Consider the following 15,917-nt stretch of genomic DNA (forward strand, 5'->3'; position numbering starts at 1 on the left):
AGTGTCATCTCTAGCATTCTTTTGGTTCAAGCAAGTCACAAAACCAACCCAGATTGTGAGAGAGGAGAAAATGACTTTACCTCTTGATGGGGATAGTGGCAAAGAGCTTGGGGCCATCTTTAATCCGCCATATCTCACTCTCTGGCCACAAATTATTTACATTCCTCCCACATGGCAATGCACTCACACTCCCCCAGGGGCTTGCAAAGTCTCAGCCAATACAGCATTGGGCTGGAAATCTAGTACCTTGTTATCTCTATCAGAGCCAAATGCACATGTAGTTCCTTGGAACGGTTTCTTCAGGTGTAGGTGTTTGAGCATAGCACGTCTTGATTCAGAGACCTGGGCACTAAAAAAGACAAGTTATTTGTGCCCCATATTCCTAACATACGGTAGTGAGACAGGAACAGGAAACTTCAGCACACACTGCATTTAGAAAAGGCCAGGGAGTACAGGGTAAATAGCAGTTCCTGGTCCATAGTAGGAGCCCTGGTTGTGCACTGGTTAAGCATTTTGCTGCTAGCCAAAAAGATGGCAGTTCAAATCCACCAGCCACTTCTTGGAAACCCTATGGGACAGTTCTGCTCTGTCCTATAGGATCTCTATGAGTTGGAATCGACTTGATGGCAGTGTTTTTTTTTTTTTTTTGGTTGGTCCATGGTAATTCTGAAGTCTTGCCAAGCACCTTGTCTTAGTTGTCTAGTACTGCTATAACAGAAATACAACAAGTGGATGGCTATAACAAAGAGAAATTTATATTCTCACGGTCTAGTAGGTTACAAGTCCAAATTCAGGGTGTCAGCCCCAGAGGAAGGCTTTCTCTGTTGGCTCTGGAGGAAGGTCCTTGTCCTCAATCTTCCCCTGTTCGAGGAACTTCTCAGTCGCAGGAGCCCCGAGTCCAAAGGATGCACTCTGCTCCTGGTGCTGCGAGGCTCCCAACTCTCTGCTTGCTTCCTTTCCTTTTATCTCTTGAGAGATAAAAGGTGGTGCAGGCCACATCCCAGGGAAACTCCCTTTAGGTTGGATCTAAGTAAGGATGGTGTTACAATCCCACCCTAATCCTCTCAACATAAAATTACAATCACAAAATGGAGGACAACCACAGAATACCAGGAATCATGGCCTACCTAAGTTAATACACAATTTTTGGGGGACATAATTCAACCCATGACACACTGTTAGTCAGGGCCCCTTGCTCTTGCTTGATTAGGGTCCACTTCTGCTGTTTGGGATGGGTTCTCTGTGGGTCATCCTTCCTTTCTGATAAGAAATGGGGCTGTGCTTACAGCCGAGTAGATTTCTCAGTCTGCTTTCTGCTTGTACAAATTTGTGAGTACAGAAACCACCCTCTTTTCTCTTTTAGTTAGAGCCAGGTTAGGAAACTACACCCCAAGGATCAAATCTGGCTCAGCCTGGTTTTCTTTATGCCCATGAACCAAGGATGGTTTTCATATTTTTAAAAGGTTGTTAAAAAAAAAAAAAAAAAAACCCTAAAATACACAGAAGAATCTGTGAGAGACACTGGTTGTGGCCCATAAAACCTAAACTATTTACTACCTGGGTCGTTATAGAAAAATTTGCCTGCCTTTGGTCTGGTGGGTACCCTGGTGGTACAGTGGTTAAGAGTTTAGCTGCTAACCAAAAGGTGGGCAATTTGAATCTACCAGGTGCTCCTTGGAAACCCTGTGGGGAAGTTCTGCTCTGTCCTATAGGGTCGCTATGAGTTGGAATCGACTCGATGGCAATGGGTTTGGTTTTTGGTCTCGTAAGCATAACTTATATGGAGCACAGGCTATAAAGTGCCTTCTCTCAGTCAGCAAATCCTAAAGATAACAAACCCAGGATGTCCTAGTTGAGTTCTTCAAAATTCACTAATCAAATAGGTTCCTCCTATTCGGGGTAAGGAGGTGGAGAGAAGTAGAAGTGTTCATCCCTTAATTTTGCCTCTAGGAAGTAAAGTATAAATTTATGTCCCCACCCCATGGAAACGGTAGGAGTGGGGAATAATGGATTACAGCTAACACAGTGAGTGTAGGATAATCCACTTTGGTTAAAACGTGGCTTTATTCATATACAGACATATCCATGTGCTTAAGAAATAAGTTGGGAAGTCAACACAGCAAATTTGTTTACATTGATTAGCTCGAGTTGGAGTAGAGTGGGTCCCAGGAGATTTCAGTTTCCTATATAATTGTTAAAAAGTATTGCAAGTATGAGTCATTTTTACTTTTCTGTACTTTTCAGCATTTAAAAAACAGATGATAATATTTCCCTCCTATTTTCTTCTTCTAATTGCATAGTTTATTTTTGACATTTAAATCTGTTTCTTGGGATTTATTTTAGTGTGAAGAGTGAGGTAGCCTCTTGGCCGTTCCTCTTTGCCTCCCCTCTGCCCCCTGCAGTTGGACTAACATGATTAATGAATAACTCCATTTTGTTTCATTTTTCTCAAGCCCTGACTTCACCAGCTTCTAAATTCCCACATATTCTCACATGTAAATGAAATTATTATTGATTAGAGAGACTGTGTAGCATTAGAGCTGTAATGGCTTCTTGTCTCGTTTAAATTTCTCATGACCCATTTCAGGAGGTGTGGTCTTGTTGGATTGAACTGCTTCATTATCTGGACCTGGAAACCACCTGGTTAAACACTTTGGAAGAGCGGTTAAAGAGCACAGAAGCTCTGCCCGAGAAAGCAGAGGCTGTCAATGAAGCCCTTGAGGTCGGAAACTGAGTTCTTGGTGGCATTTCTTTTTGTTGCAATGAAGCCAAATGCGAATTGCAACGAGGAACATAATGCTTTACACGGACAAACATATTTGCTCCCTTAGTCGTTTTCAGTGCGACTTGTTTGTTCTTCTGTAGCTTGAAGTACTTCTATAATCATGTATATTTAGGTTGTCGATGACCTACTAAATCAGCCTTAGGAGAGGGCTAGCTATTTGACCAGTAGTACATCTTAGATATGGTAAAGCACTCTGATGATTTTCCAGTTCATTTTTATCCATCCCTGGATACAGCTCTGCCTTATCTTATTAGGGCACCTATTATATTTTTCTTAGTAAATGTATTTTTGCTGGTTAAACATAGCAATAACTATGTTTACAATGACTCCTGGTCTATTACCTTCAAATGTCAACGGTTGAGTATAGGCTGGGGTTAGTAGTATTTGTGTCATCCTATCAGAGGAGCTGGTCACTAGGCCTGACCTATGAGCTCCCTGAGGATAAGAAATGGACCTGATTCTTCTTTGTTCCTTAGTTAGCAGCACAATGTGTAGTTCATGATAACATAACAGCTGTTTCTTACATTAATTAAAATGTAATGAGGGTAGATTTTCTCTAAAAACAGAAAAAGAGGAAGTGGGTAGATTCGCATATAAAGATGCAGTGACATGATGTGGTAGCTGGGTGGGTGACTGGTTTGAAGGTCAGTAATACGTCAAATGAGAGTCACTGGGTGGTGTGAATGGTTTGTGTGCTCGCTGCTAACTGAAAGGCCATGGAAGAAATACCTGACAATCTCTTGCCAAAAAATTCAGCCAGTGAAAACCCCATGGAGCATAGTTCTGCTCTGATACATACGGGGTCACCATGAGTTGGAATTGACTCAGTGGGAATTGGTTTAATAAGTCAGATGTGGTGTCTAAATTTCAGGAGTGGGATGGTTTGCTGGCAGAAGGTCTGCGTCACTTCTCAAATATATCAGAATAAGAGATTGTGACAATAAAAATATATAAAGCTTAGATTAAAAAAAAAACCTTATATTTCCCTAATATGAGAGTTAATATTTGCACATTCTAGAAATAAGGAAACTAGAGAAAATTATAAAATGAACTCTAAGATAAATTTTTAAACACTTTGATATATTTCTTCCTAATTATTATTTTTTTAAAGTATGCACACTGAAGGATGATTCATTAAAGCAATTGGTTCAAGGGTTTTGGTGTCACAAAGATCTGTGTTGGAATCTAGATTTTTTTGCAGACTGTGTGTGCTTGTGCCAGCTAATCTCTCTGGGCTTTAATATCCCCATTTATACAATGGGAATAATATGTAGCCCATATTGGTTAATTAGATTTATGTATATAAAAACTGTGAATGTAAAACAATGCCGAGCACTCTGTATATGCTGTAGAAAAATAAGAACCTATTTTAAGTGTTATAATTAATAACAGTTGAGATAATTTTGCTCACATAATAGTGTATTCTGCATTTAAACTTTGCATCATATGAGCATTTCTTTATATAATTAATAATGATTATTTTTTGGGTTTTATATTATATCATCTTCTGTATTATGGTTCTGTGCTTTGTGCATTTATTGACACCATCTTGAAAATTTTTATGAATTAATCATTCACCTAATTTCTGATCTCATTCCCTACTATAGATTTCTAGAAAATTGAAATACTTGATTAAAATAATATGGGCATTTTTAGGGTCCTTGACACATTTTGCCTCTGTAAACGCACTATTTTTTTTCCTTCCCTGTCCAGTCTCTGGAATCCGTTTTGCGCCACCCAGCAGATAACCGCACCCAGATTCGGGAACTTGGCCAGACTCTGATTGATGGAGGGATTCTTGATGACATAATCAGTGAGAAATTGGAGATGTTTAATAGCCGATATGAAGAACTGAGCCACTTGGTAAGAATCGGGATGTGCTTGAGTGTTGATTGGGTATTGATGATATGGGGCTGACCCCAAGAAAGGGTAAAAGTTGGTGGCCAACACTGATGGAGGCATTGAAGTACTAGATGGGGAAGAATTGACACAACATTTGTAAGGCAGGCAGAACTTGATGGTTAAAAAGAAAATCTATCTTTGAGAGAGTTTCTACTTGTAAACTATTTAATTTCTACTTAGGATCATGTATATAATAATGGCATATATTATTTTTATTATATAATATGTAAATGTATTTATGTTTGCAATATATAATACATCTTGTATAACAGTAATTATTATCTAACTGTATATAATAATGGTGACTCACATTTGCCTGATAAATAGTAGGGCCATCAGAGTTTGACATAGGCTACTCTGAAGGGTCACAATCTCTTAGCCACATACCGAGGATGCACCATAACATACATGTTGATGTCGGGAATTAGAGTAAGGAGGCTGTTGTTTTTTAAGAGAGCTGGGTGGATAGTAGAAGCTTTCTTACACATATTAAATGGTAACGGTCGATGTTTAGGTCACGAATAGCATCAAGCTTAATCCAATATGCAGCAATCGTGGTTCGACACACATGTGCACCTGTAGAACTTGTTTTAGACTTTGGAGTAGAAGAGATTCGGATATCTATAGATGTTCTATTGATAGACATTTTTTTTTTTATTTTCTAGATTTCATGTATTTTGTTGTTGAGAATATACACAGCAAAACATATATCGACTCGAGTTTCTGCATGTACCCTTTGGTGACATTGGTTACGTTCTTCCAGTTGTTCAGCCATTTTCACCTTCCTTTTCTGAGTTGGTACTCCTTTGTAATCTTTCAAGTTGCTGGTGTCACTTTGATCCCATGTAGATAGTTCTTAAAAGAAGCATAGTCTTCAAGGCAGACCTTTTTTACTAGTTAAGCTAAAATATTGTTTGGTTTTAAGTTGACTTCAGGGGATTTTTTTTTTTTTTTTAATTATTATTGGGCTTTAAGTGAAATTTCACAAATCAAGTCTGTCTCTCACACAAAAACCCGTATACACCTTGCTACATACTCCCAATTATTCTCCCCCTAATGAGACAGCCCGCTCTCTCCCTCCACTCTCTCTTTTCGTGTCCATTTTGCCAGCTTCTAACCCCCTCCACCCTCTCATCTCCCCTCCAGGCAGGAGATGCCAACATAGTCTGAAGTGTCCACCTGATCCAAGAAGCTCACTCCTCACCAGCATCCTTCTCCAACCCATTGTCCAGTCCAATCCATGTCTGAAGAGATTGGTTCCTGTCCTGGGCCAACAGAAGGTCTGGGGGCCGTGACCACCAGGGTCCTTTTAGTCTCAGACCATTAAGTGTGGTCTTATGAGAATTTGGGGTCTGCATCCCACTGCTCTCCTGCTCCCTCGGGGGTTCTCTGTTGTGTTCCCTGTCAGGGCAGTCATCGGTTGTAGCCAGGCACCATCTAGTTCTTCTGATCTCAGAATGATGTAGTCTCTGGTTCATGTGGCCCTTTCTGTCTCTTGGGCTCGTAATCACCTTGTGTCCTTGGTGTTCTTCATTCTCCTTTGATCCAGGTGGGTTGAGACCAATTGATGCATCTTAGATGGCTGCTTGCTAGCGTTTAAGACATGGGATATTTTTGGTTTCAGGTTTAAAGATTATCTCAGGGCAGTAGTTTCAGTGTTCATTCAGCTTCCATGGCTCCAGAAAGTCTGGATTCAATGGGAATTTGAAATTCTGTTCTATATTTTCCCCTTTTTGATCAGGATTCTTCTATGGAATCTTTTTTTTTCCCCCTCTATGAGCTGTAACTCTTCAGGTCTTTTTTTTTTTAACATATAAACCTTTTGCCATCGAGTCGATTCTGACTCATAGCAGCCCTATAGGACAGAGTGGAACTACCCCATAGGGTTTCCAAGGAGCGGCTGGTGGATTCTAACCACTGACCTTTTGGCTAGCAGCCATAGCTCACCATGGCTTTTATCCACTGTGCCACCTTTTCTGTATCGATTGAAATGATCATGTGACTCTTTTTTTTCTTTTTATTTATGTGGTGAATTACGTTGATTGATTTTATAGTATTGCACCATCCTTGCATACCTGGTATGAATCCCACTTGGTCATGATGTATTATTATTTTTTTAATAAGCTGTTGAATTCTATTGGCTAGAATTTTGTTGAAAATTTTTATATCTGTGTTCATGAGGGATATTGGTCTGTAGTTTTCTTTTTCTCTGGTGTGTTTTCCTGTCTTTGATATCAGGGTTCTATGGAATCTTTGTTCAATATGTTCAGTAATGGTAGCTGGGCACCATCCAGTTCTTCCGGTCTCATGGCAAAGGAGGCAGTTGTTCATGGAGGCAATTAGCCACACATTCTGCGTCTATGTCCTCCTCCTATTCGTGACTCTCCTTCTTCCTCTGTTGCTCCAGATGAATAGAGACCAATTGTTGTGGCTTGGTTGGCAACTTACAAGCTTTTAAGACCCAAGGCACTACTCAAGGGAGTAGCAAGTAGAACAGAAGCACCGAACACATTATTAGGCCAATTAACTGGAATGTCTCATGAAACTATGACCCTAAACCTCCAAACCAAGGGACCAAAACCTGTGAGGTATTTGATTGTACATAAGCAGCCTTAGCATCTACTCGTTTTTTTTTGGGTCTTTGTTGTAAATACAGCTGTCACACAACCTTTGCCAATTCAGCTTTTTACAGGTGTGCAAAAAAAATTTTTTTTTTTTTTACAACTTATTGGTAGTAATCATAATAGTCCACTGTGCAACCCTACCCTTAATCAATATGATTTTTCCATGACTGTTAATCCCTTTTCCCCCTTCCCTCCTGTCCTGGTAACCATTAATCAATTTTGGTTTCTGTGTACATTTGCCTTTACTTGTCTTTTTTTTTTTTTTTTTATAACTGAGGTCATACAATATTTGTCCTTTGTGATTGGCTTATTTTGCTCATCATAATGTCTTCAACCTCTATCCGTACTGTAGCAGGTATCAAGACATCATTTCTGCTACTGGGTGAGTGGTATTCCGCTGTATGTATGCACCACATTCTTTTTTGTCCATTCACCTGTTGATGGGCATTTAGGTTGTTTCCACATTTTGGCTATTGTGAACAGTGCTGCGGTGAACATTGTTATACAAATCTGTTTGAGTCTCTGCTTTCAAGTTTTTTGGTGAAAGACTAGGAGTAGAATTTCTGGGTTATATGGTAATTCTGGATGGCTTGAGAAGACAAAGTAAAGGATTATAATGACATGCGTGAAGACCTGGAGTTGGAAAACCAAAAGGGAAGAACATGTTTGACTTTTCTCAAGCTGAAAGAACTGAAGAAAAAATTCATGCCTTGAGTTGCAATATTGAAGGAGTCTATGGGGAAAATATTAAACGATATAGGAAGCATCAAAAGAAGATGGAAACAATACACGGAGTCATTGTACCAAAAAGAATTGGCCAATATTCAGACATTTCAGGAGGTAGCATATGACCAAGAACCAGCGGTTCTGAAGGAAGAAGTCCAAGCTGCACTAAAGATATTGGTGAAAAACGGATCCAGGAATTGACAGAATACCAACTGAGATGTTTTAACAAATGGTTGCAATGCCTGAAGTGCTCACTTGCCTATGCCAAGAAATTTGGCAGACAGCTACCTGGCCAACTGACTGGAAGAGATCCATATTTGTGCCCATTCCAAAGAAAGGTGATCCAACCAAATGCAGAAATTATGGAACAATATCTTTAATATCACATACAAGTAAAATTTTGCTGAGGATCATTCAAAAGTGATTGCAGCAGTACATTGACAGAGAACTGCCAGAAATTCGAGCTGCATTCAAAAGAAGATGTGGAGTGAGGGATATCATTGCTGATGTCAGATGGATCCTGGTTGAAAGCAGAGAATACCAGAAAGATGTTTAACTGTGTTTTACTGACTATGCTAAGACATTCAACTGTGTGGATCATAACAAATTACGGATAATATTACAAAGAACGGGAATCCCAGAACACTTAATTGTGCTCGTGAGGAACCTATACATAGATCAAAGGGCAGTCGTTTGAAGAGAACAAGGGGATACTGCATGCTTTAAAGTCAGGAAAGGCGTTCACCAGGGTTGTATCCTTTTACCATACCTATTCAATCTGTATGCTGAGTAGATAATCCAAGAAGCTGGACTAAATGAAGAAGAATGGGGCATCAGGATTGGAGGAAGAATCATTAATAACTTCCATTATGCAGATGAGACAACCTTATTTGCTGAAAGGGAAGAGGACTTGAAGCACTGACTGATGAAGATCAAATACTATGGCCTTCAGTATAGATTACCCCAGATCCAGTGCCGTCGAGTCGATTCCGACTCATAGCGACCCAATAGGACAGAGTAGAACTGCCCCATAGAGTTTCCAAGGAGCACCTGGTGGATTTGAACTGCTGACCCTTTGGTTAGCAGCCATAGCACTTAACTGCTACGCCACCAGGGTTTCCATTCAGTATAGATTACACCTCAATATAAAGAAAATAAAAATCCCCACAACTGGACGAATAAGCAACATCATGATAAATGAAGAAAAGATTGAAGTTGTTAAGGATTTCATTTTATTTGGATCCACAGTCAACACCTATGGAAGCAGCAGTCAAGAAATCAAAGGACACATTGCATTGGGCAAATCTGCTGCAAAAGATCTCTTTAAAGTGTTACAAAGCAAAGATATCACTTTAAGGACTAAGGTGCACCTGACCCAAGCCTTGGTGTTTTCAATTGCCTCATATGCATGAGAAGGCTGGTCAATGAATAAGGAAGACCAAGGAAGAATTGACACCTTGAATTATCAGATTGGCAAAAAATGTTGAATATACTATGGACTGCTGAAATAAACGAATCTGTCTTGGAAGAAGTACAGCCAGAATGCTCTTTAGAAGTGAGGCTGTAGAGACTTCATCTCATATACTTTGGACATGTTATCAGGAGGGGCCAGTCCCTGGAGAAGGACATCATGCTTGGTAATGTAAAGAATCAGCAAAAATGAGGAAGACTCTCAATGGGATGGTTGGACACGGTGTTTGTAACAATGGGCATGGTGCAGGACCGGGCAGTGTTTTGATCCATTGTGTCTAGGGCTACTATGAGTTGGAACTGAATCGATGGCACCTAACAACAACAACACATGGTAATTCTATTTTTAGTTTTTTGAGAAACTGCCAGACTGTTTTCCACAAGGGCTATGTAACATTTTGCATTCCCACCAGCAGTGGGTAAAGGTTCCAATTTCCCCACATCCTCACTAACATTTGTTATTTTCTGCTTTTTTTGTTTAATCTTAGCCATCCTAGTGAAGGTGAAATGTTATTGTGGTTTTGTTTTGCCTCTCTGTGATGGCTAATGATGCTGAGCATCTTTTCATCTGTCTGGTGGACATTTTAATGTCCTCTCTGGTGAAATGTCTATTAAAGTTCAGTTGCCTGTTTTTTAATTGGGTTATTTGTCTTTTTGTTGTTGTCAAAGTTTCATATACATTTTGTTATTAAATTCTGATCAAATATATGCTTTCCAATGATACTCTCCCAATCAGTAGCTTTTCTTTTTATTTTTTGTAAATACTTTTGATGAAAAAGTTTTTAATTTTTATAAGGTCCCATTTATTTATTTTGTCTTCTGCTGTTTGTGTTTTTTAAATTGTAGTACGTAATCCCTTGTTAAAAGCTAGGCCTGACAGCGTTGCCCCTGTGTTTTCTTCTAAGTACTTTGTGGTTTTATTATGCACATTTAGGTCCTTCGTCCACTGTAAATTTGTTTTTGTGTATTGTGTGAGTCATAGGCCCTCCTTCATTTTTCTGCATGTAGAAATCCAATTTTCCCAACACCATTTATTGAAGAGATTCTTCTTTTCCCATCGAATGGTCTTAGCACCCTTGTCAAAAAGCAGTTCACCGTGGATGTGTAGGTTGATAGACATTCCTGTTAATATTTTGTATTCTTTTTGATAGAATTATCTACTTAGATTTATAGCACATTTTTATCCTTTATTTAGTATGTTATGTAGGAAATCTTACATTTTGATATTTTGTCATTGTGTATCGAAAAAAGTAAGAATTAGTAACTTACTACAAGACACATAAGATACTAGAAGGTCATTTTCACTGTTACCATTGCTAGTTATTATTTATTTATGAAGAAAGTCGAAGTCCTGAAGTAGTGCTCTTATAGCATGTTTCTTTTCACGATGACCAGAGCATAAGGGTTTTCTTATATTAAGCCATTTATATTTTTGCTAATCAACTAACGATTAAATTTTTCCCTTGTGTAGGCAGAGAGCAAGCAGATTTCCTTGGAAAAGCAACTGCAGGTCCTGCGGGAAACTGACCACATGCTTCAGGTCTTGCAGGAGAGCTTAGCAGAACTGGACAAGCAGCTCACCACTTACTTGACTGATAGGATAGACGCCTTCCAAGTTCCACAGGAAGCACAGGTATCGGCCGGGATTTGTGAGGGCTTTTGTGTCATAAAGGGAACGTATGTAACGACTTCCTCACTTCAAGCGAGCCCATCCTGCCATCCAAAGCTAAAGTTAGTGAGAAATATTGACCTTATTTACAGGGCAGCACATGGGTTTTGGAGTCCTCTTGCTCTCTTGCAAATAGCCCAGTTCTCTAAGTTATTGATGCTTTATCTATGGTTGTGGAACAGCTTTTTTCTTTATAGATCAGTTATGAGCATTAAAAAATGGTGAACACAAAGACCTTAGAATGTGCTTTGTACACAGTAGCCTGATATGGTGTGCCCCTTATTATTATGCTGTGAACCCTTTGAAGCTTCTAAAAAAAAAAATGCCAGTTGCCTTTGAGTCATTCCAGCTCATGGAGACCCCAGGTGTTTGAGGGTGGAGCTGGGTGCTCCACTGAGTTTTCAGTGGCTGATATTTCAGAAGTAGATCGTCAGGGCTTTCTTCCAAGGCCACCTGGGGCAGAGTCGTACCTCCAGACTTTGTGTTAATAGCTAAGCACGTTAACCATTTGCACCAGCCAGGACTCCATTAAAGCTTATTGCCATTAGTTGCCATTGAGTTGGCTCTGGCTCATGGTGATCTCATGTAGAACAGAGGGAAACATTGCCTGGTCCTGTGCCATCTCCGTGGTCTTTGATATGCCTGAGCCCATTATTGAGGCTGTCGTGTCAGTCCATCCCCTTGACATTTTCCATCATTTTCACTGACCCTCCACTTTACCGAACATGATGTCCTTTTCTAGCAATTGGGCTTTCCTGATGATATCAAGTTTGGAATATTTTAATTATTGTGTGGCTATATGGAACTTTTATTTCATTTTTTTCTAATATACCTTCAAAAGACATTCTCTCCTCTTTCTAATCTCTTTGTCAGAAAATCCAAGCAGAGATCTCAGCCCATGAACTAACTCTAGAAGAGCTGAGAAGAAACACGCGCTCTCAGCCCTCGACCTCCCCAGACGGCAGGACTGCTAGAGGAGGCTCTCAGATGGATGTGCTTCAGGTGAAGAGGCAGAGCGGCTGCCTTGTACTTGTCAATATGTCGAGCATAGAAAGAAGCTTAGAAAGAGTTGATTACTTGGGTGTCTTTGGTATTCGTTGTAATGTAAGCACTAGTATGGGAGTAATGTTAAAGGCTCGTTGTATCCCAGGGCCCAGAAACAGATTGCTGCATGCACACAAAAATATTATATCTGATTTTTATTGTTGAGATGGGAGAAACAGAGAGAGAGAAAGAGAACATGATAGATTTAGAAGTTAGTTTTACATGTTGTTGGGTGCTATCGAGTCGATTTTGATGCATAGTGAACCTATAGGGCAGAGTAAAATTGCTCCATAGGGTTTTCTTGGCTGTAACCTCTCTCTCTCTCTCTTTTATTTATTTTTTTGTTGTTGTTGAGAATATATACATCAAAATATACACCAATTCAACAGTTCCTACACATACCGTTTAGTGTTATTGATTACATTCTTTGAGCTGTAAACCATTCCTGCTCTCCTTTTCTGAGTTGTGCCTCCCCCATTAACGTAAGTTCACTGCCCCCTAAGGTTCCTATCTAATCTGTCAAGTTGCTGTCATCACTTTGATTCCCTGTAGACAGTTCTTAAAACAGTGTAATGCTCAAGGCAGACGTTCTTTACTAGTTAGGTTAAACTATTATTTGGTTTTAAGAAGACTTCAGGGGATGTTTTTGGTTTAAGGTTCAAAGATTATCTCAGGGCAATAGATTCAGGGGTTTATCTAGCCTCCATACCTCCAGGAAGGCTGGATTTCATAAGAATTTGCAATTCTATTCTGCATTTCCCCCCTTTTATCAAAATTCTTCTATAGAATTTTGGTCAAAATGTTCAGTAATGGTAGCTGGGCACCATCCACTTCTTCTGGTCTCATGGCAAAGGATGCAGTTATTCATGGAGGTAGTTATACATTTCATATCCTCCTATTCCTGACTCTCCTTCTTTCTTGCTCCAGGTGAGTGGAGACCAATTGTTGTGCCTTGAATGACTGCTTGCAAGCTTTTAAGACCCCCGGCATTAGGCAGTGAATGAGGAGGTAGAATTAAACATGTTATTGGGCCAGTTAACTGGAATGTCCCATAAAACCATGATCCTAAACCTCCAAACCAAGGAACCAAATCCCATGAGGTGTTTGGTTGTACATAAGCAGTCTGAGCAGCTACTTTTTTTTTTTTTTCCTTGTTATTTTAAATAATATTGTATTGTGTTTTAGGTGAAAATTTACACAGCACATTAGGTTCCCCTTTAACAAATTATACACATTGTTCCATGCCATTGGTTACAATGTTTACAGTGTGTCAGCATTCTCATTATATCCATTCTGTTTCATTGATCTGGCTTCCCTTCCCCTCGTTGCTATCTCATCTTTGCTTTTGGGTGACTATTGACCTTTTGGTCTCATGTAGTTGTTTAAGGGAGCACATTACTCATGACTGATAGTGTTTATTTTCTAATCCAATCTGTTATTGGGCTGAAAAGTGACCTGCAGAAATAGCTTCAATTACAGGTTCAAAGGGTATCTTAGGGCTATAGTCTCAAGGTTCTTATAGTCTATATCAGTCCAGTAGATCTGGCCTTTTTTAGGAATTTGAGTTTTGTTCTTCATTTTTCTCTCTTTCTATTGGGACCTTCTATTTTGTCCCTGGTTAGAATGGTTGGTGGTGGTGGTAGTGGACACCATCTAGTTCTTCTGGTCTCAGGTTTGAAGAGGTTGTGATTCATTTCTGTCATGGATTGAATTATGTCCCCCCAAAATATGTGTCATCTTGGCTAGGCTATGATTCTCAGTATTGTGTGATTGTTCACCATTTTGTGATCTGAAGTGATTTTCCTGTGTTGTAAATCCTACCTCCCTGATGTTAATGAGGCAGGGTTAGAGACAGCTATATTAACGAGGAAGGACTCAATCTGCAAGATTGGGTTGTATTTTAAGTCAATATCTTTTGAGATATAAAAGAGAGAAGCGAGCAGAGAGATGGGAGACCTCAGACCACCAAGAAACAATAGCCAGGAGAATAGCATGTCCTGTGGACTCTTGGTCCCTGCACTGAGAAGCTCCTTGATGGGGAAAGATTGATGACAAGGACTTTCCCCAGAACTGACAGAGAGACAAAGCCTTTCCCTAGAGCTGCCACCCAGACTTCCGGCCTCCTAGACTGTGAGAGAATAAATTTCTCTTTGCTAAAGCCATCTACTTTTGGTATTTCTGTTATAGCGGTGCTAGATAAGTAAGACAGTGTTACTCTTGTTTTTTTTTTTTTTGTTGTTGTTGTAAATATATCTTATCACACAACTTTTGCCAATTCAGCTTTTTACAGTTGTACAACTTACCTATAGAACACAATTATAATAATCAGCAGTATAACCTACCCTTAATCAATGGAATATTTGCATTACCTTTAACCCCCCAGTTTCCTCTCCTTCGTGCCCTTGGTAACCACTAATAAACGTTGGTCTCTGTACATTTGCCTTTTTTTGTCTTTGTATATAAGTGAGGTCATACAATCTTTGTTCTTTTGTGATTTACTGATTTTGTGCAGTATTCCATTGTATGTATGTACCACTTTTTTTTTATCCATTTACCTGTTGGTAGATATTTAGGTTGTTTCTACCTTTTGGCTATTGCAAATAGTGCTGCAAGGAGCATTGGTGTACAGGTCTCTGAGTCTCTGCTTTCACGTCTTTTGGGTATATACCTAGGAGTGGAATTGCTGCATCATATGGTAGTTCTCATTTTAGTTTTTTGAGGAACCATCACACTGTTTTCCACCATGTGTGTATCATTTTGCATTTCCACTAAAAATCAGTAAGAGTTCCAGTTTCTCCACATTTTTGTCAACATTTGTTATTTTCTATTTTTTAAAAAATCTTAGCCATTCTTGTGGGAGTGAAATGGCATCTCATTGTGGTTTTTATTTTTATCTCTCTTGATGGGTAGTTATGCTGAACTTCTTTTCATGTGTTTGGTGCCCATTTGAGTGTCCTCTTTGGTGAAGTGTCTATTCAAGTCTTTTGCCCATTTTATGACTGGGTTATTTGTCTTTCTGTTGTCAAGTTGTCAAAGTTTTATATATATTTTGGTTATTAGATTCTTGTCAGATATATGGTTCCCGAAGATATTCTCCCAATCAGTAGCTTGCCTTTTCACTTTTTTTTGTAAAGTCTTTGGAAGAACAGAAGTTTTTAATTTTTATGACAAAAACACAGTACCGTCCAGTCGATTCCAACTCGTAGCGACCTTACAGGACAGAGTAGAATAGCCCCATAGAGTTTCCAAGGAGCACCTAGCAGATTTGAACTGCCAACCTTAGCAGCTGTAGCACTTAACCACTACGCCACCAGGATTTCCTAATTTTTATGAGGCCCCATTTATTTATTTATTTATTTATGTCTTTTGCTGTTTTTATTATATTAGATCCATCCACTAATCCCTTGTTAAAAGCTGGACCTGACAACATTATCACTGCTTTTTCTACTAAGATTTTTATGGTTTTACACTAAATAGACAATAGATAAGTGTTAACTTTGATGAAGGGTAAGACAGTGCACAATACTAGGGAAGTCAGCACAATTTGGACAAGGCAAGAACATAGAAGCTCCGTAGACATATCCAGACTCCCTGAGGGACTGAACTGCTTGACTGAGGGCTGTGGGGACCGTGGTCTCAGGGAACATTTAGCTGAATTGGCATATCATAGTTTATGAACAAAATATTCTACATTCTA

General features: G+C 39.3%; 1 protein-coding gene across 14 annotated transcripts in view; it reads left to right on the top strand.

Moving 5' to 3' along the window:
* Positions 1-15,917, top strand: part of UTRN (utrophin) — a 616,684-nt gene that overhangs the window by 220,297 nt on the left and 380,470 nt on the right. For 11 of the 14 annotated variants that reach the window (XR_010323082.1, XM_064291826.1, XM_023551169.2 and 8 more), the window contains 4 exons: positions 2,588-2,722; positions 4,499-4,648; positions 10,979-11,140; positions 12,050-12,178. Coding sequence is in view for 13 of the 14 variants with exons in the window: in XM_064291826.1 (XP_064147896.1) it covers positions 2,588-2,722; positions 4,499-4,648; positions 10,979-11,140; positions 12,050-12,178 (576 nt within the window). In the remaining variant the exon portion in view is untranslated. Of the gene's footprint in view, positions 1-2,587; positions 2,723-4,498; positions 4,649-5,399; positions 5,482-5,833; positions 5,968-10,978; positions 11,141-12,049; positions 12,179-15,917 lie in introns of those variants that run through there. The other 3 variants (XM_064291841.1, XM_064291831.1, XM_064291830.1) reach the window with 3 other exon arrangements.

This window comes from Loxodonta africana, chromosome 1 (assembly GCF_030014295.1).
Source record: "Loxodonta africana isolate mLoxAfr1 chromosome 1, mLoxAfr1.hap2, whole genome shotgun sequence".
Taxonomy (NCBI): Eukaryota; Metazoa; Chordata; class Mammalia; order Proboscidea; family Elephantidae; genus Loxodonta; species Loxodonta africana.